Consider the following 22,019-nt stretch of genomic DNA (forward strand, 5'->3'; position numbering starts at 1 on the left):
AATGTTATGAATAAGATCCATTTTTCCTTTCAAGTGACGGAAATATTCTCTTTCCGAAGGAATAGTCTCAGAACCAGGAGGATGTTCGCGAAGTAGATCCAAGGGTAATCTTAACTCCCGACCTAAATGCAATTCAAAAGGAGTAAAACCAGTAGTTTCAGTGTTTAGAAGACCTATACGCCAACAACCCTAATGGAATCTAACGATCCCAATCTCGTTGATTTTCAGCAACAAACTTTGCCAGATAATTTAACAACGTCTGATGTTGACGTTTCACCTGACCATTGGATTGAAGGTGAAATGGAGTAGTTCTTGTTTTTTTAATTCCCAATAACTGAGTTAGTTCCAAGAATAATCGAGATTCAAAATTTCTTCCTTGGTCAGTATGTAATTCCGAAGGAATGCCGTATCTAGAAACCACTTGACTCAAGAAAACTTCCGCAATCGTTTTAGCCCTAATATTTCCAAACGAAAAGCTTCCACCCATTTCGTGAAACAGTCCGTAACCACCAACAAATATTTATTTCCCGAAGAAGAAGTTGGAAGGGGACCAAGAACATCCATTTGAATTCTTTCGAAAGGCGCACTGACATTGTAAATTTGCATAGAAGACTTTCCTTTATCAGATGGCCCTCTCTTTGAAACGCAAACTTTACAAGTACACCAATGTTCGACATTCTGCTTACAGAAAGCCCAATAAAAATGTTTCCGGATCTTCTCTAAGGTCTTATTGACACCAAAATGGCCACCTGTGGAAGAATCATGAGCTTCTTCTAAAATTCGCGAAATCATTCCTCGAGGAACTATAGTTTGAAAAACAACGGAACATAAATTTGGAGACTCCCATTTCACACAAAATCCCGTCTTTAATCACCAGGGAATCCCATTGGAGCCAGTAGTCCTTAGCAGTCGAATCTCTCTGAGCTATTTCTTGACGAAGAGGTCGCCAATTCTCCTCTTTTCCACGATAAATTCCTACAATTGAAGGGTCCTCCAATTGCATTCTTTTCCAGTCCGCAGATTCAATTTCTTTGAAGATTATTTTTCTAACATCTCCCCTTACAATACTTTCTTCCCCCATTTCCACTTTATCACAATATCTGCAGTTTCCTTCCGCACATGGACGCCTAGACAACGCGTCAGCGTTTGCGTGCACCTTTCCTGCTCGGTGCTTGACTACAAAATTAAATTGTTGTAGGCGTTCCATCCAACGTGCTAACTGCCCTTCTAGATTCTTAAAAGACATCAACCAGCGTAACGAAATATGATCCGTTCTAACCGAGAATTCACGTCCATATAAATAGTGATGGAAGGTCTTCAAAGCCTCCACCAAAGCTAACAGCTCCCGACGAGTTACGCAATAGTTCCTTTCAGACTTGCTCAAAACCCGACTATAATAAGCTAAGACCCTCTCCCTACCATCCTGAATCTGAGAAAGTACCGCGCCCAAGCCGTGATTTGAAGCGTCAGTATCAAGAATAAATTCTCCTTTTTCTATTGGGAAAGCTAAAATAGGAGGAGAAATTAAGTTTTGTTTAAGCTTCTCAAAAGCTTCCTGACAACGCCCATCCCACACAAATTTTGTAAGATTCTCAGTTAAAGAAAATAATGGCTTAGCAATAAGAGAAAATCTCTTCACAAATTTCCTATAATAAGAGCAGAGTCCCAAGAAGCTTCGCACTTGCTTCTTATTTTGAGGAATAGGCCACTCTTGAACGGTTTTAATTTTCTCCGAATCAGTGGAGATTCCTTTTTCTGAAACGACATGGCCTAAGTATTTCACTTCTCTCCCGAAGAAAATACATTTTTTTGGATTGAGTTTTAAATTTGCACCCCGTAAACGAAGAAATACTTCCCTTAAATTTGCCAGCATTCCCTCGAAAGTTTTACTATAGATGATGACATCATCCAAATAAACCATACAGATCTTATTCAATATCTCACGAAGAACCTGCTCCATCAAACGCTCAAAAGTAGCAGGAGCATTACATAATCCAAATGGCATTACAGTAAACTGCCCCATAAGCCATTTCCTATATAGGATAAGAATCATTTTCTGTAATGGCATTGAGCTTCCTGAAATCGATACAGAATCTAATCGTTCCATCTTTCTTTTTAACTAAAACAGCTGGAGAAACCCAGGCGCTATGAGATTCTTCGATGACACCACGTTGTTTCATTTCGTTTAAAATTTTTTCCACCTCTTCTCGCATATGCAGTGGAATTCGCCTAGGAGCCTGTTTAATCGGAAAAGAATTTTTCACCCTAATAGCGTGCTCAACGACGGAGCAATTTCCTGCAACCACATCTTCCGAAAAGACATCTTGAAATTCGATCACCAATTCAGCAAACTGCTCCTTTTAAGAAGCGTTGAGAGTTTCGGAATTTTTCTCAAAGAATTTTTTAAGAAAAAAAGAAATCCCCTTATCAAAACTACAAATTCGGAAACAGAAAAAGTTTTCTTGACTCTCTGACACCGTTTCCTCAAAAACCGAAAAGAAAACGCTTCCTACCCTTATTTTTGAAAGAAAGTCCGCTCCTAGAATACACTCGTCTTTTATGGCCGCTATGATTACCGGAAAATCCAAAGAAAATTTCCCTATTTCGATTCCAACCACCACTCTATGTTTTACAGGAACCGTTTCTCCCGTTGGATAGGTCAAGAAATATCTCTCTACAGGAGTGGGTGATTTCAAAGGCCTAACAAATCTTCCCTAAGTACCGACACATCGGAGCCCGTATCTATTCTAAAGACGCAAGTTCGGCCATTAACTCGGCCGCGAAAACAAAAATCACTTAACCCGCTGCTTATCCTACTTAATTTCGCAGGGCCTTTGCACCCCGGAGCCGAACATGCCCCGCTGAGCTCGGCTATTCCGAGTTTCCCTTCTCTTCCGTAGTTAGAGAAGGGCACTACGACCGAAAGTGCCCTTTGGCACCGCACTGCCAGCACTCCTTTTCCTCACGCCCGAATCTCGTCCTGAAACCCAAATTTTTCTTAAAATTTGCAGAACTCTTTTCATCTTTCTCATTCCCCGCCGATTTAATTTCGTTCCCAGCTCTGCCTTTTCCGAGATCTCTACTTTCAAATTTCCGCGAAAAACTATTCGCTTGGATGACTTTTATTGCCATGGCCCTCTCTATGGCGGCTCTCAAGGAAATTAATCCCTCTAACTAAAGAGTTCGTTTTACGAAACCGTCAGAAAGCGCCGCAACGGACTGGGCGCACGCAATCTTATCCCGCACCTCGGCCGAGCATTCCGAATAGGCTAAACGCGCTAAACGTTCTAAATCCGCTCCCAAAACGGGCAGATCTTCTCCGGGTTTTTGTCTCCGATTAGTGAACTGGGTGGTAAAACGTTTGAGACACATGCGCTTTGCCAAAACGCAACTCTAATCTAGCTTCTAATTCAGAATACCAAAGGCTCTCGAATTCGGTTACCCCATCCAATGCGGCACGCGCTTTCCCTCTTAAGCTCGAGGCTAAAGCCACGGTTCTCGAAGATTCCTCCCAGCCATTCGCTTGCGCAATTAAATTGAACTGTGCTAAATATTCGCGCAGAGGAACACTTCCGTCGAACGTGTCAGGCTTTAATTTATAACCGAGCGACGTCTCACTCGAACCTCCACACGCAGTGCGCCCTGCACACGAGCCCTTGCCCGTGCCCATCACACGCAGCGGCTCGACCGAATTTCCGCACGCGGCGCGCCCCGCACACGCGCCCTCATACGCGCCTATCTCACGCGTCGCCTTAGTCGAAATTTCGCCGCGAAAAACATTATTGGAGGGACTTAGCTGATGTACGGCGAGTTGCTCCTGAAGACGTGCCACCGCAGCGTCGCGTTCCTTCAGGCGAGCCTCCAACTCGCTGCGGAAAAGCTGTTGCTCCTGTTGCTCCAGCCGCCGCTCCTGGTGCAGCTTTTGAAGTTCCAAGTAAACAGCTTTGAAAGCACCCGCCTCTGCCTCCGTCGCCCCCGCATGCTGCGAATGGGTCGCGCCCGCCTCCGTTGTTGCCGACGCCGCGGCCTGCGAACGGGTCCTCGGCGGGGTGTGCGTGGTCGTCATCCTGTTCGGGATACTGCGTTCGTCGCCTTGTATCCCGGACGAGCCCCCAAAGTGCGCTCGTCGAGTAAGCTTGCCGCCGTAACACTATCGCGCACTCCACACTTGCGCACGTATTTTGCGGAACTCGCAAAAGAAAAGAGAACTCAAAAGAACTTAAAAAATGCGTTTATTCCAAGCTCATAAAACAGAACGCGTGCGGATTCCAAAAATCTGCCAGACAGAAAATCAATAAATCCATCAACAAACTCCCGTTGTCAAGGAGCGCGCTTCACAGCTTTCCGCGACTTCTCTACTCAGTGTCCAGCACGGGCGTAACAATACTACCACTTTCTTTTTTCTTTTTTGAGGTAACAACATATACACTACTATACGTGTACTTGGCGCCTTTTTTTACCTTTTTTTAAAAAAAGGTAATTTTGTACGGATATCACGCCTTTTTGTAGTATTACGCATTTTATAAACAGTATGTACAGGGTAAAGCTTGGAGGTATAATACTCCACTTTGTTTTTTTCGAGGTAACAACATAACAGGGTAACAACATAATACATATACACTACTATGCGTGTACTTAGCGCCTTTTTTACCTTTTTTTTTTGAAAAATAATTTCGTACGGATATCACGCCTTTTTGTAGTGTTACGCATCTTAATCTTATAAACAATATATCTTATAATTTTATAAACAGTATATACAAGGTATGAAGCTAAAAGTGTTACGGACTATTATTTCTAAAGAAAACAACAATTTAATATTTTGCTTAGTTTTTTAAAAGTAATAATCTGTAACCCTTTCAGTTGTACACCTTGTATATATTTTTCAATTTTAACATAAATCATAATCGCAATATAGCATGATTAATGTTAATAAGTCGTTAACTGTAAAATTCTTTATTTATTTTTATTCGCGTGTCTTACTGAATGTTGTTCGCAACTGTATATACCGATATCTTCAGGTATCGATATTTTTGATAATTATAGATGGACACCTGTAACACGTGTCTGAAATTTACCTGATTTGTTTATTCTTTTATTCCCTTCAACTAATCGCAAATTAATTCTATTTGATAAAAGCAATTCTGTTAAATTTCTTATACATAACGCATCGTTTATAATTTTTTATTAATTATAAATATTAAATAGTACGATATATATAGGGGAGACCGGGGCTAAGCCACACTATTTTTTCAAAGGCAATTTTTAATATTTAATTAAAATTTTTAGGCAAATTCAATGATATATATTTAAAGAGTGTTTCTTCAGGTACAAAATTGATTCAGAAAGTTTTGCTGTACGTCGCTTTGTTTTGCCGCCAGGAAAGGAAAAGTGACGCGAAGACAAATTGAAAAATGACGGGGCGAACTCAACACCCCGCCGGGGCAAACTCAACACTTTGTTTGATCGACACAATTTGATCTGGAACTTATTTTTTTATTATTTAAAAATAAAAATACTTTGTTTATCAAATGAAAAGACATTGTGTATTAGAAACAAAAAAAGTCGGAATAAAGTAAACAATTATTTAAAATAATGAGAAAAAAAATTAAACTTTTAATTATCTTTTTCTGAACTGTCTGAAAAACAATTTATACACGTAAACTCGCGATCAGATGTGCGCACACATTCGTCATGAGCCATACGGTTGCATAAGATGCATTGTTTGTTATTAGAAGCTAATGAAATGTTTTCCGAACACACGCAACAGATGTTCCTTAAATCGTCATCGGAATCGGACGAAACAGTGACCTTTTTTGCGATAATGTCACTTTAGGTTAGTGTCGTCTTTGCCCCGGTGGCGTCGTGTCGACTTAGCCCCGAACGTCGTTTTTTACTTTTGTTACTCCAAAAATATATAAATTTTGAAAATATGCAAAAATTATTATCGGATTTGTATAAAGCATCGAATTTCCCATCAAAATCACTTACCGGTAGATTCGCAAGAGTAAAGCTCGATGAAAGAGTAAACATTTTTGAGAGATCAGAAAAATTACTTTTCACTATCAAAAACACTTATGTTGCGTTAAAAATTACACTATAACTCAGAATGTTACCAAATTCCGTTGATAATACTGGCACATAAAGACGCATTTACAGTAGCAAAGGCAAGTTTCTACAATAGATTTAAATTGGCAAAAAGCCTAGTGTCAAGTTCGCCCCGCTGTCGGCTTAGCCCCGGTCTCCCCTATATATATATATATATATTCGTACTCACATCCTTGAAAATTATTTCAGGAATTCGAGCGAATGTCACAACTAGATAAAATTATCTTTCATATTTTAACAGTTGAGTAGGAACATATTTGAAATGGCGAAAAATGATTCTCTGAAACCGCACGTGTGTGTAAATAATTCAGTAGAAAATATATAATCTTCATTTCAAAATAAATTTGCACACTACGTACCAAAAATATATAATATGATAACGTAGTTTTTGCTATTCAATTGATTGAATTTCAGAAAAGAAAAAAATTTAAAAGTATATAACTATGTCAGTCAATAAAGAGACATAGACGCAAATTGAATCATATATATTTAATTGCCTGCTCATTAAATATAAAGTGCAAACACATAGAAATTATTTTTCTATACTTAAATGCAATAGAAAGAAATAATTAAACAAGTATCCTTGCATAGGAATATTATGCATAATTTTTACAAAACATATTTGAGATTCGCGCAATTGAGATATATAATAAAATTAATAACGATTCTATAAATCTTAGGTATATGTTAATAATATGACATGATCTTTTTAATCATGAAACTTACAAACTAACGGAAAAAGATTCGTATCCTAAATGCCAATAATTTTTCTAATGTAACAATAATACTGAAAATATATGGATAGAAATATATATAATAAATAATAACATAATTAATGATGTATAAGAGCTTTTGTCGCGCATATCGATTTTCAATAATGGATATTATAACAAATACGTTTTACGTTCATTCGAAAACAAATTATGTGTACACATAATAAAAATTGTATGAATTAAAATTATGTGTATACACATAATAAAAATACGGAATTATTTTTATGTCAGACATAATTTTAATTCATCCAATTTTTATTATGTTAAGACATAATTTTAATTCATCCAATTTTTATTATGTCTAGACATAATTTTAATTCGTCCAATTTTTATTATGTCGGATGTAGACATAATTTTAATTCAGCGAATTTTTATTATGTCATGACATAGTTTTAATTCTGCCGCTAGGGAATTTTTAAGTCGATTCTTATGAATCAAGCTTGAATTCGATGTCTAGGTGTCCTAGGTTGCCGATGACGAGGTTCGCATAGTGCGCTCCATAGTTTTCGGTATCCAGGTGTATTAATACCTCGAATTCGATGTCCACGTGTTCCAAGTTGCCGATAACGGGTTCCAGATAGTGCGCTCCATAGTTTTCGGGGTCCAGGTGTAATAATACGTTGAATTCGATGTCTAGGTGTCCAACGTTGCCGATGACGAGGTCCACATAGTGCGCTCCGTAGTTTTCGGTGTCTACGTGTATTAATACCTCGAATTCGATATCTACGTGTCCTACATTCAGATTTAAAGTTATTAATACACCTAGACACCAAAAACTACAAAGTGCACTATATGGACCTTGTTATCGGCAACCTGGGACACGTGGACATCGAATTCAAGGTATTATTACACCTGGACACCGAAAACTATGAAGGCACTATCTGGACTTCGTCATCGGCAACCTGGGATACCTAGACATCGAATTCAAGCTTGATTCATAAAAATCGACTTAAAAATTCCCTAGCGGCACTTTCTGCCAAGCGTAGAAAACCTTCTTTTCCGGCAGCGTTGGTAATACGATGTAAGGATACGAAATCTCTCCAGATAAACATGAAGCAATTGACTGAATATATATTACATAAGTATATACCTTTACCTAAATAGATATCTAATATCTTCCTCCTGACCGATAAGTCTATCGACCTAATTTCGAAATACGCGCGCGATATCGAAACTGGCGATACCTGCGCCGCTAGCGTCAAAAAAGTGAAAGTGACGTTTCTCTGATAATCATAATAATATTGAGATGAGAGCAGTCGACGTAGACGACGACAACGACATATCTTAATAAAAAATTTTTACATTTGGACTTTGCGTCGCAATATTTCCGCTTGTAGGGCACGTAGCGGAATATTATAAGAGAAACCTCCCCCTAATTGGACCCCAAGCTATCGATCAAGTCTACTTAGAACTTGATCCGTTCACTCGTTATCGAGATCTCAACATCTCGAGTACTCGCAACCCGTCGCGTCGCGTAAAAGAGTCACGGTCGGTTTCGCGTGTACTTGGCGCGAGACACTACCGTGTCTTTTGATAAAATCGAAAAAATCAAAAAAATTTTGGTTTTTTTGTTCCAGGTCAAAAATTGCATGAGTTACATTTCCGGCCGTGGAAAAAAGGCATCGACGGAGAAATGCTGTGCAGCCGCTATTTTTTTATTAATTGACATGAAAAAATATTTTTTTTGTAATTTATTAGTAGTATGATAAAACTTATTTTGTCCCTCAAAATATCCTGTGCTGTGTGAGAAATTTAGTTAAAAAATAGTAGGGTAGACCGGGGCACGTTGTCACACGGGGCACGTTGTCACATCGGCTTTATTTAAAAAACTAATAACCACAGGGCAGCACCCGTCATTCCCAAAACGTGTTAGTGTATGCCCATCTTTGGTGTGTTTACAGTGTTGAAATTGCTCCAGCCGTGTTGACATAAAATCAACTTGAAAGTTTTTTGCGACCGTAAGTAAAATTTTATTGTCTAATATTCAACGTACTGGACATGAAGCTTATGTTTTTTCAGAACAGACCTTTATATTATCTTAAAGTATGTACTTTTACCTACCGCGTGCAATACCTAACCTTATGAATATCTCAAACGTGTCGGCCATGAGGCTGTTTGAAGTAAAAAAATTCCTTCGGGGCACGTTGTCACGAATTTGATGGGAATCTATTACGAATCTTCGGATGACGATAACGAGTAAAAATATTTTATGTTTAATCACCGACATGATTATAAAAGAAAAAATGTGTATATTAATCAAGTTGCGCATTCGAGTGGTATCCTTGTATTTAGATTAAGACGAAAACTTTGTGCTTTTTGTACTTTTTTGAAATAAAATAAATGTTTTTGTGAAGGATTTTACTTTTTTACATTGCAGCGCACTATAATATATTGATATTTACGTTGAATACAGTTTGGATAACATTTTGCATGCAATTACATTTGATGTGACAACGTGCCCCAGTCACGGGGCACGTTGTCACAAACGACCTGTCGTTATTTATTGTTATGTAAGAACTGTAGAGTAACAATCACACAAAATTCGATACTATCCAATTGAAGCTGAGGGTTCACTCGAAATTTTGGCATATCAAAGTACTCTTAAATATTGAATGTAAAAAATACAAAAAATATTGAACCAAATGTGTGAAAACGTGCCCCGGTCTACCCTAATAAAATTTCGAAATAAATAATTTTTTTTATGTCGGATGAATAATTATTCAGTGAAATATGTCACTCTTTCCAGAGTTGAAGAATCATTCCAAGTAAAGAATGAATAACTCACTTATTCGAAAAGTGAAATTTCACTTCAATTAGACTGGCAGTATTTTCATTATTCCTAGGAGTGAAATCTTAAATATATATATAAAAGTAGCAGCGCCCATATAATTATTATCTTGCGACATTTTTCGGTCTGCCTCAGATATCCTGTGGACGTCATCTAAAACGTCTGCAAGATACTAAATAGCCGGACACTTGTGCATCTGCTAGATATCCACCGGATATCTGAGAACATTTTGGGATGTCCTGCGGTTATTGAGATATCTCAAAATGATGTCTGTAGGACGTCTCTCAGATAAAATGTGCTGTGTGGGATATGTTAAAATTTTTTTGATAAATATGCAGAATTTGGGCCTCCTCACCGATTTTGTTGAACTTGGGCTTAATCGACGCGTTTTTGCGTGAAACAAAAGAATCTGGCAGAAAAAAATGTCGCTCTGCCCCGCGAAGCGAGATATTAACAGTTAAAGTTGATGACTATTAGGTTATGAGACCTGTCATACCGACGAGATGTAGCGACTACGAACATGCCCTGCGGCCATCGACATATAGTATGGACTGCGCGATCCTTACATAAAAGCCGTCAAAAAGTGTCCGGAGAATTAGACAAGGAGGGAACAAGGTAGAGGTCAATTGCTATCTTTTTCTAATGCTTCTATTGGTCGCTTTTATCCCCACCCAGAGGATGTAAGGAACGTATTGCAAAGACGAGGAACCCATTTCTTTGTATTATAAAGAGTGTGTTAATCGTCAATTGACGTCGTACATTAATTCTGAAAAAAACATTCTTTAAGTATAATGTTCACGTGTTTTATCTGCAAAAAGAGATCAGACAAATCGCAAGATTTGTCGTTTCATTGGTGAGTAATAATAGTTTGTAACTACAAATATTATTAGATTATTAAATTAAACAATTATTAGATTGGGTTATGTATCACGCATGTGACACTTTTGTGAATTTTGGGTTATTTTTTCATTGTAGATTTTCGTCAAACTCTATCGCTCGACAACAATGGCTAGATATTATCGGAAAATCGGAAGAAGTCATAGAAAAAGCAACAACCATTTGTTCGAGACATTTTGACACTGAATGTTTTTGTTATGGGCTAATCGACGGAAGAAGGTTTCTGAAACCAGGGACTAAACCAACTATAAATCTTGATATAAGTGCTCCAATAAATATTCCGAACACGACAGAATTTTCTTCTATACAAACCAGTAATATCCCAACCAATGAACCAACATTGCGATCAAGTATTGAAGAGTTGGCCACATCAAATAAGTAAGTATATTATGTATTTTATTTTAAATTTTTAAATATTTTTGTTTATGTAGTATTAGAGTTAAATAATATATGATTTTGTAAATATGTATGTATAATGTTTTATAGGCGGAAACAATAACCAGCACTGACTGAAGTTATTGCTGCAAAAAAGATTCGACTAACTGATCTCACATGGGAAAAACTTTCCGAGTCATCAATACGAGGAAAAGCTTTGTGAAACGCTGCAAAACAAGAACTATTAAATAAAGAAAAAAAGATTGAGTGCTTACAGCGTAAAGTTCGACGGTTGAAACAGAAGGTTTCGAGCTTGAAATTGTTGACAAAACATTTATTCAAGAAGAATTTAATAATGGAAGATGAAGTAAAACTCTTACACGTAAGTGATATAAAAAATACTGTTAATGAACGCAATGAATAAATTAGTACATCAATTATTATATAAATATGAGAATAATCAATGTCGGTCTTGCAGTAGTCTGGGTAAATGTTTACAATTACCTAGACTACTGGGTTTAGGGCCTGACCTCCGATGATCTTGACCTTGACATATGTTGTCAAGGTCACCCTCCTGAGTGACCTTCAGAAGGTTTTAGTCGGGGGTTGCGTGAAAAGTGTATGCGTGAACTATTTCGGGGCTACCGCACCTCCCCCGAAAGCAGGGAGGTGTGGGTGAACCTCGGTTCGCGTGGAAAGTGTATGCGTGAACTTTTCATGCGTGGAAAGTTAATATGCGAGATGCCACATGGGTTAGATGACGCGCTTTAAAAGTATTCAACTGTTTAAAGCGCGTCATCTAACCCATGTAAGTATTCTCTGCTTTAACAAAAAGACTTCAATTTATCAACAATTTACTACTTTAAATGTTGTGTTTTGGTAAAGCAGCGACTTTCTCGCGAAATAAAGTATTCTCTGCTTTAAAGAAAAACGTAATATTAGTCGTTTATGCCTCTCAGTCCTTAAAATAACTGCTATATTTTCGAAACTTTTTTTGTTTATAACTTTTTAATAAGAAGCGACCCCTGACTAAAACCTTCTAAAGGTCACTCAGGAGGGTGACCTTGAAAACATATGTCAAGGTCAAGGTCATCGGAAGTCAGGCCCTAATTGTAAACATTTACCGTAGTCTGCGGCAGATCTTGGTGCCTAATAATAATTATTGAATTTTACAATTTCCTGCTCATGTGAATTGCGCGTCACATGTTCGTTGATCTTCAATTATTGTGATTAATTATTAGATTACATTAGATTAGATTTTGTAAATGTACATACTGTAAGTTTATTATTTTTTTTCTGAAATAAACACAGTAAATAAATTAGTAAATTAATCATCGAATTTAATAAATCTTTGTTTATGTCGTAATTATACATACAGCAATTGTAATTTTATTTAAAATACTAATATGAAATTTTATTTCATTTTATTAAAAAATTTTTTATATTGCGATTATTTGCATTGGACTCTATATTTATGAAAGGAGAAATCTGCAATGTCGGCTTTGGTTAAATCTTGGTGCGACATAGCATAGATCATCAATTTTACTGCATTTTTGCATTTACTCAGAAATTAATTTATTATATATTATTTATTTCCTTTAGTCTACGATGGATCCCGTAGCTGAGGCCTTATTTAAACAAATCATTTCAAAGAAAAAAAAATCTTAGAATTCCCATTACAACTACGAACCTTCGCATCAACTCTCCTATTTTTGTCATCAAAGACTTATGCATATATACGAAAAGTATTTTCCATCTCTCTACCTCATCCTTCCACTGTTCGAAAATGGTTTACGTCTATTGATAGTAGACCAGGAATATCTAAACCAGCATTACAAGTACTTGAAGGAAAGCTGCTACTAGCTCAAAAAAAGAAAAAAATTTTATTATGTAGTGTTACCGTTGATGATATGGCCATTAGAAAGCACTTACGGTGGAACAAAATATACCGGTTTTGTTAGCGATGCTAATGATAGTAGCGATAAAAACAAAAGCACTGTAATGGCAACCCAAGCCATGGTAGTGATGGTTGTTTGTTTAAATGAGCATTGGAAAATTCCTATGGGCTATCATTTTATTGATAGTTTAAATGAAGAAGAAAGAGCACGGTTTGTATCACAATGTTTAACGAGTTTGCATGATATTGGAATCAACGTAGTTTCACTGACATTCGATGGAGCAGAGTAATGTAAAAATGGCTAAGAAGCTAGGTGCAGAATTTAATTTTACAGAAAAAGCGAGCATGCATTTTCCGCATTCTGTTACCAAAGAGCCTATTTTTGTAATAATTGATGCCTGTCATGCCATTAAACTAGTTCGGAATGCGTTAGCTACAAGAAAAATTCTGTACGATAATGAAGGAAATGCTATAGAATGGAAATATTTTCAGGCCCTTGTAAGAGTACAATGTAAGTATGGACTACATGCAGCCACAAAAATCAGAAAACGTCATTTAAACTAGGCCCAAGAAAAGATGAAAGTTAAATTAGCAACACAGACATTCAGCGCGAGTACAGCTCACGCGCTCCATTTTCTTAGATGTGATGTAAAACATCCCGAATTTGTTGGATCTGAAGCCACAGAAAAATTTTGTCTCATTATGAATAATTGTTTTGATCTCCTGAATTCTCGACAAAAAGTGGCTAAAGTTCCCAGTAAACAATGCATAAATAGAAACAACGTAGCTGAAATCCGATCAAATATTCAGTTATACAAGACTTTCATCAGTACACTTAAAGATGGTAATAAACCGATTTTTGAGTCAAAACGAAGAATGGGTTTCTTTGGTATCATGAGCGCCTTAGAAAATGTTATTGCTATATTCGATAAATAGTCAACGTCAGAAACTGCACCCTTAGAGTATTTGCTGACATACAAACTCTCTCAAGATCACGTCGAGCTCTTCTTCTCAGCTATTAGATCTCGCGGTAGACACAACAACAACCCGACCGCCAAGCAGTTTGAGTCTGCATTCAAGTGGTTATTGGTTTATGCGCAAATCAAAGGCTCAGATAATGCAAATTGTCTACTTCAAGATAGTACTTGTTTATTACAAACTCCCAAAGTTCTCGATAAGCCGGCTCCTAAAACTCATGATAATGATATTTACGACATGCATAAAATCAGTAAAACTCTTAGGATTTCTTCAAGCACTTCTTTAGATCATGACCATTGTATACCCTCGCTATTTAAAAATGTTAATAAAACGTACATTAATCACATTATCGCGTACATAGCAGGTTTTATAGCTAAGAGTCTAAGTAAGTCTGTTAAATGTGTGGATTGCGTAAAATTGCTCAAGTCAGAAAAATGTTTCTCCGCTATACAGACTAAGAAAGGTAAGGCCAGGTAGCGCACATGGTCTTTTTGACGTCAATTTAAGGTCATTTTTCGTCCAAGACGTCATATGTCATTTATATGACGTGTATTTGGCGTCTTATTGTGGACGAAAGTATGACGTCATGAAAAGGACATGAATTAGACGTTATTTTAAGACCAAATTTGGTACACTACAATTTTATTTTTATTTTTTGAGTTTTTCTTAATTAAAACAGATCCATATAGCATAAAGCTTGCAAGAAAATGCAGGAACGTTACAAGTTGCAATGCAATGTTGTAGAGACAATTGCAACATTTCGTTGAAATATTAGAACAACATTGCAGAAATATTATAAGAATAATAGAAAATATAGTACTATAACTTACTCCGTGAACATATATGCACATACATAAAGTAAAGGTTGATTTCTTTTAGATTTATGTTTCTTTAAATTTGATTTCTAATTATTTTTCAACTTTGATTTAATTCATTAAATAAATTCTTTATTTTGTTAGGTAGCGTCTTTAGGCGTTCTCATATATTGTTAACATTATTATATTAATATTATATTATGTTAAATATACGAATTTTATATTAATTATTATTGTACATTAATTGTAATTACGTTATTATTTTTAATATTTACCGGTTATTATCATTACACAATTTTTTAACACTATAAAGATATGTTATATAGGAGTATTAGTAACAAGGAAGCGCCAGAGTCAAAGGATCACCACTAGTCCGTTCGATCATCGATGTCAAGCAACGTTAAGTGCGGTACTGATTGGGATGGGTGACCGCGCGGCTGTATGCACACACAACATATACATAATAAATGTATTTTTTTTTTGTTTTTCTAAAATTCTTAATTTACAAAAGCATTATACATATACATATATAAGGCATATACATACCCTTAAATGACTCATATTTATGTCATTTTTAGAGCATTTTTAAAATTATAATGACTTACGTCATATACTGATGTAAATTTGACGTCATCCGATGACGTTATTTATGCTGTGACAAATGGCCATCAATATAGGGTCATTTAGACGTCATACTGACCGTCAGTTTGACGTACGTTCTGGCGAATGCGTACGTAAAAAAAACGTCTAATTGACGACGTTGTGCTACCTGGGAAATGTCAAGGTAGATTAATGGAAGCTTCGGCTGATTTAATACAAACATGTCTAATAGCAGAAGAACGTTTTAGAACGCACAACGTTTTTCAAACCAAAAACATTTCCAACGTCTTGATAACAAGTTCTCTTGAATATATTCCACCCACTGTGTTTGAGAATAAGAGAAACTGCGAAGATCATCACCGTTTAAAACTACTTATTCAAATTCTAAAAATTTTTTTAAAGTTTGATTACATCATGAAGGAACATCCAACTTAGAACAACAAGAGCAGCTTAGAATAAAGATCGAAATGTAACAAAACTGTTTTATTTAAAAATCAATAAAATTTCTCGAAATTAAATGTAACATTTTTGTTATTTTTGTATAGTATATAATATATACAATGTTTATATTGACTTGTAACATGTGTTATGTGAAATGGTTATAATGCAAAATATATTACAATATTTGAAAAAAAATGTGCAAAATTTTTTTCATGAAAACAGCTTTCTCTATGAGGAAGCAAAAGGTTATGCACAGAAATTCTTGTGTATTACTATTTATTTGATTGTATTACTATATATCCGCGTATTATACTAAACATCTCGAGTACTTCCAAATCGTCGCGTCGCGTAAAAGAGTCACGGTCGGTCTCACTCCGCGTGTACTTGGTGCGAAACACTACCGTGTATCTTGATTTTCCGAAATTGTATAAAACAGTATCTAAATGCTCTTTAAAGTATATGAATAATGAGAATAGTCGTTAATGGAACAAATAATAACACTGAATCAAATCGTAACGCAAAAAATTGAAAATAAATTGTTGACCCCCGGGTGTAAACGCCCGTTACCACGCTACTGAGTAGAAAAAGACAGAGCTTGACCTCTACCGGTCGCTATCTCTTTCTTTCCGACCGGTCACATTTTTCTATACCTTCGCGCAGTCCATACTATATGTCGATGTCTGCGGCCATATGCACATGCTCAGTGGCCGCACGCGCATGCAAGAAGTCACGTGATAACTGTTTGGTTGGTAAGTCAGAAGTGTAACATATAATTCAAAATGATATTCTTTCGGCGTATAGATTAGTGACGCGCTTTAAAAGTATTTAAATGTTTAAAGCGCGTCAACTAACTTATGCTGGTATGCTACAGAGCATCATTTTGAGGTTAGAATGCACAAAAGTATATTAAAAATAGTAAATTATACATACCAGAATACTCTACTGCAGCAAATACTCGAAAAACACAAATTTTTTTTGTTTGAAAAACACGGATTTTGTAACGTTCCGTACGAACTCTGTGTAGACTACCCGAGTTCAATTTTCAAACTCGTATACCTTGAGCACCAAACGTAGACTGAAGTGATGTGCGATTCTGAATCGATTTTCATGAAAATCGATTTTCTCGTCAAGAAAAATCGATTTTTGTATCGATTCCACAGTATCCGATTTTTGAGAGAATCGATCTTTATAAGGCCAAAATCGATTTTTTTGTGCTGTTTTCTGACGCGGAATGACCGTTTTTAACTCTGAAATTAATAGTCAGAGCCGGGATTTAGTTGCACATTTCGGGCCGATTCCCGAGGCGACGCCTCCTATACCCCCATTACCGCACGAGGCTCAGCGGCCGAGCTTCGGTTTAAGCCAATGAAACTGCTGCTTTTCTGTAAGAGCTGCAAGTTGATTGGCTTAAACTGAAACTTGGACGCAGTTCTAGCATCGTGGACACAAGGCTCTAGAGGCTCTCTAGTCGTAGGCAGATAGATTCTCGTTAATGATACATATATCGAATTTGGTTCGTTATTCGATCGTCAATCGTCATCGTTGTTCTGAGACATTCTACTGATATCGGTGAATATTAAGATCAAGCCATATTGACCTCGTATTAGAGGCAGGAGCCAAGACAAACGTAAGAAGGTAAGAAGAAGAAGGTGAATATTAAGTTTTAAATAGATAATGACGTTTGAAAACGCATGCTGTTAACCTTAAATTTACTATCCTTTGCATAGCACTTTACCCTATTTTTCGCACTAATACAGCAGATTGTTGTGGGCTGATAGGTTCTAAGTAATGATATGTTTTGTGTTCATGTGCACGGAATTTCCAAAAGGAAGAAGAAATTTTTATTAACTTTTATTGGACTCTCTGGGCTTTCATTGGTTTGTTTTTGTCTCTAACCAGGGTAAACAGTAAGCAAAAAAAAATATTTGTTTTAAATAATGTCGAATAGCATGACCTACTCAACATTACTCAAATAACTTTTTTTACACTTTTTTAGTACACTCATCTGCATGACAAACTATATTTCGATCTGACGTTCTCTTTACTGCTTTAAAATATGATTGTTTTTGCACTTTGCAGTGTCTGCTAAGTCAAAGAAGAGTTCTACGTGGAAATATTTTGTAAAAGGTGAAGGCAGTGCTTCATGCAAAATTTGTCATGTTAATGTTAAAACAAGTGGCAACACGACGAATTTGATGGGCCACCTTAAACGAAATCATCTCGAAGTCATTGAAGCAGAGCCTACAATCAAGAAAATGCATCTGAACTCAGAATCTAATGTATGACTTAATGAAAGTATTTGATTGGTTTTTTAATATGTACATTCTCTCATATTCTCTATATTCTAATGTAGGACAAACAAAGTGAGGCTAATAATCCAGATGATCCTGCTAGGATACAAACTGAAGAGATAGAATGTAGTGAGATTGTCGTACTGTCAGATTCATCAAATGTTTCAACCACATCCAGGCCTGGCTCATCTAAATCTGATGCTTCATCATCATTTCAGTCAAAATCTGAACAACCAAAGATTGACAGTATATTTCAAGATGTACAATTCTTCCGAAGTAAAAATTAATTTAAATTTTTATTTTTTTCTCGTGCCTTGTTTTTTGAGTAATTTCGTATCTGCTCTTTATATTAAAACAAAATATAATATGTATATATATGTATATATAATATAATAATAATATATATAATATGTACATAATAATAAATGTATATATAAATAATAAATATAATAAATATATGGATTAAATATATAGATTTAAATATATAGAATAATAAATTTTATTTATTTTTTCAGAAGGTGAGGCTAATAATCCAGATGATCCTGCTGGGATACAAACTAAAGAGATAGAATGTAGTGAGATTGCCGTACTGTCAGATTCATCAAATGTTTCAACCACATCCAGGCCTGGTTCATCTAAATCTGATGCTTCATCAACCTTTCCTTCAAAATCTAAACAACCAAAGATTGACAAGACATTTCGAGATGTACAATCCTTCCGAAGTAAAAATTAATTTTAATTTTTATTTTTTTCTCGTGCCTTCTTGTTTTTTGAGTAATTTCGTATCTGCTCTTTATATCAAAACAAAATATAATATGTATATATATGTATATATAATATAATAATATATATAATATGTACATAATAATAAACGTATATATAAATAATAAATATAATAAATAATAAATATAATACAATATAATAAATAATAAATATAATAAACATATAGAATAATAAATGTTATTTATTTTTTCAGAAGGAGGTTACAAAGCTGGTCAAATTACAAACGCTATTTTATTTATGATAGCGAAGGATAATCAGCCTTTTCAAATAGTGGAAGACGAAGGATTTCAACATTTCGTTAAAACAGCAATTCCTCTGTATAAGGTTCCTGACCGAAAATCTATCACACGTCTGATGGAAGAAAAATACGAACTATTATCCATGGTTATGAAAACGAAGCTTTCGGCTGTGGATGCAATAACGTTAACATCAGACGTCTAGACGGATACTTTGAATACTCGAAGTTATTTAGGAATGACTGCACACTTTATGTCGGAGAATAAACTACAATCCGTTATGCTAGGCGTGACTCCACTCGAAGAACGACATACAGCAGATTATTTGAGCGAATGGTTGCTGAATACCTGTACCCAATGGAGAATCGCGACAGAGAAAGTTGTCGCTGTTGTAACAGACAACGGCGCAAACATACTGAAGGCAGTCACTGATAGTTTCGGAAAACACAAACACATAGGATGCTTCGCTCACACTTTGAATCTTGTTGCATCCAAGATCATCGATGAAGAACCGATGGTTCACGCTTTGTGCGAGAAAGTAAAAGCACTTGTCACGTTTTTTAAACAATCTGTAGCAGCGGCGGATGAACTCAGAAAATATACTAATAAAAGACTGATTCAAAGTGTTTCCACCAGATGGAATTCGACGTACTTTATGCTCGATCGATTTGTTGAAATATCAGAAAGCGTCAGCGCAGTACTGCTCAAGTTTCCAAAATCGCCTGCAATGTTATCAGCAAGTGAATTGCAGCTTGCAAGAGAGACGATCCAAATATTGAAGCCTGTCGAAAACGCATTGCGAGAAGCATGTGGCCAAACTTATGTAACGGCCAGCAGAGTCATCCCTTTAGTAAACTTCCTCAAGAATAAAATTGATAAATTGGAGACGAATTTGACCACAAGCGGAGGAACTAAGTTGAGAAATCTACTTTTGGCCAATTTTGAGAAGAGATTCGGAAATGTCGAATACATTACTCTTTACGCTATTTCGACGATCTTGGATCCAAGATTCAAAAAATTGTATTTTAATAATCCACTCGCGTACTCTCAAGCGCTGCAAAAGATTATAAGAGAAATGAAATTGATTTCTAAAGAATCACTAAATATTCAAAATAAAGAAAACTTTACTCCAGAAGAAGAGCTCCCCAACGATGATAGTGCATGATAGTCTCTGGTCTTACCACAAGAGCCTCCTCAGTAAACATCAGACAATTAATGAAGAAGAAATCTCTTCGAGAAATGAAATGCCGACAGACCTAAAACATTACGTTAATCAATCGACATCTAAATTAAATGATGATCCGTTGAACTACTGGAATAATAACAATATATATCCAATATTAAAAAAGGTAGCACTTTGCTACTTATCTATAGTGGCAACGTCTGTCCCGTCGGAACGGTTATTTTCCAAGGCGGGTAATATTCTAACCGAACGTCGAAACAGGCTTTCACCAAAACACTTGCAGCAATTACTATTTCTGTCATCGCTTGCATATAAAGACTGGCTCAATGATTAATAAAGAAAATTGAAAAAGATCAATGCGTTATTTAAAGTACTTTTTACTCTTTATCTTATAGAAACTACGTAACTCCTAAGGACCAGTTTCACAAGTATCGGTTAACTTTTAATCTTAGATTAACTCACTCTTTGTCTCTTTCTAAGGGGGACGTTAGATTCGTTAGAAGGAGATGAAGAGTGAGTTAATCTAAGATTAAAAGTTAACCGACACTTGTAAAACTGGGCCTAAATCGTTTAAAAAATTACGTTTAAAAAATCGATTTTCACGAAATCGATTTTTTCCACTCCGATTTTTATGGGAATCGATTTTTACATGTACGATTTAAAATCGATTCGGAAATCGATTTTTATCATACGATTGCACATCAAGTGACGCTGCCCCTTGGCGCTTACATAGTAGCTACCTCAAAGATTTTTCTCCCCCCGGTACGGACCCCCACCATTCACTTCCTTTAAAATGGCGCTACTTTCAAAATTCGCTCGGGTTATGCTAACCCAGATTGTACCCTGAGGGCTAAGATCAACGAAATCGGTGAGGAGGCCCAAATTCTGCATATTTACCATATTTTGGAATATATACCTTTTTTTGTATCCCCTTCCGTTCTCTCTCTCTCTCTCTCTCTCTTTCTCTCTTTGTTGAAAAATTCTCTCTTGAAACTCTTTCTGTAACCTCGCACTGTCAAACGCGAAACCAATTTGACCTTTTGACACGCATTGACAAGCCGTTAACACTCAATAAGCGAGATAACTAACCAACATAATTAAATATCAATTTCACTCTTATGATAATTTCGAGATTTGATCTGCATATAAGCGAGATAACTAATCAGCATCAAGGAATGTGAGCGTGTGAATGTGGTTTACACTGATTGTACTGACCAAAACGGTATGAACGCGTTTTGAGTGACAAACTGGCTTTGCGTGTGTGAGTGCAAACGCGTGTCCGTGTGACTGAAATCTGAACTTCTTGCTGAGATCTCGCCAAAAAAATTCACATTTTTGACATGTGAGATTTCAAGATCTCAGTATTGACTTCACTAATCTTAATCAGATTGGTCGCAATCGAAAGCTCGTATCAATGTTATATTAGAAAAGTGTTGTCAGATTTTCGATCGCAGTTTTCTTTCTTGAGATATTTGATTTGGAAAATCGATCGGCCCGAAAACTCCAGATAAGTTACTTAGTAGCGTCGTCTGCTAGCTCTCTCTTTATGTACTTGGCGTCGCGACCTTCAACTTGGCTATCGCGTCGCTTGATTATGACATATTCAATTTTTGTAGATAACAAAAGAATATGCATAATGTTTTATGCAATGAATGAAAATGATATGTGCATATTGCTGAAACATTTTTTATAGACTCATATGTATATTGTAACTATAAGTTTTCTAATTTATGTAAAAAAAAAATGTTTTATTTAACAATTGAAATTATTGATGTCAAAGTGCATTAAAATTATAATTTTTTATTATTTATGTCTGTCTGATAATATGTCTGTTTGATAATATGCAACGATTATCAC

The 22,019-nt window shown here is 36.0% G+C and overlaps 2 protein-coding genes across 4 annotated transcripts in view; one reads left to right on the plus strand and one right to left on the minus strand.

The window, feature by feature from the left end:
* The window catches only part of LOC112463625 (fatty acid synthase-like), a 138,274-nt gene extending 116,788 nt beyond the window's left edge, over positions 1-21,486 (minus strand). The window contains exons 1-2 of the mRNA XM_025030118.1: positions 21,378-21,486; positions 21,079-21,174 (exon numbers count right to left, since the gene is read on the minus strand). The gene's annotated coding sequence lies outside the window, so the exon portion shown is untranslated. The remainder of the gene's footprint in view (positions 1-21,078; positions 21,175-21,377) is intronic.
* LOC112463626 lies at positions 17,136-19,184 on the plus strand. 3 transcript variants are annotated; one of them, XM_025030122.1, is made up of 5 exons: positions 17,136-17,318; positions 17,749-17,948; positions 18,023-18,236; positions 18,476-18,682; positions 18,937-19,184. In XM_025030122.1, the coding sequence occupies exons 2-5, from the start codon at positions 17,865-17,867 to the stop codon at positions 19,182-19,184; spliced, it is 753 nt and encodes a 250-aa protein (XP_024885890.1). In that variant the 5' UTR covers positions 17,136-17,318; positions 17,749-17,864. The 3 variants fall into 3 exon arrangements, with proteins under 3 accessions (XP_024885890.1, XP_024885889.1, XP_024885887.1); XM_025030121.1 differs by having other exon boundaries at positions 17,136-17,304; XM_025030119.1 differs by lacking the exon at positions 17,136-17,318 and adding an exon at positions 17,368-17,576.
* Positions 21,487-22,019: the final 533 nt, after the last annotated feature.

Source organism: Temnothorax curvispinosus, unplaced genomic scaffold, assembly GCF_003070985.1.
Source record: "Temnothorax curvispinosus isolate PA1 unplaced genomic scaffold, ASM307098v1 QBEX01013471.1, whole genome shotgun sequence".
NCBI classification, from domain to species: Eukaryota; Metazoa; Arthropoda; class Insecta; order Hymenoptera; family Formicidae; genus Temnothorax; species Temnothorax curvispinosus.

Coding starts and splice junctions, on each gene's coding strand:
- LOC112463626 (XM_025030119.1), top strand. Junction 18,237..18,475: donor AGATGTACAATTCTTCCGAA/GTAAAAATTAAT, acceptor TTATTTTTTCAG/AAGGTGAGGCTAATAATCCA. Junction 18,683..18,936: donor AGATGTACAATCCTTCCGAA/GTAAAAATTAAT, acceptor TTATTTTTTCAG/AAGGAGGTTACAAAGCTGGT.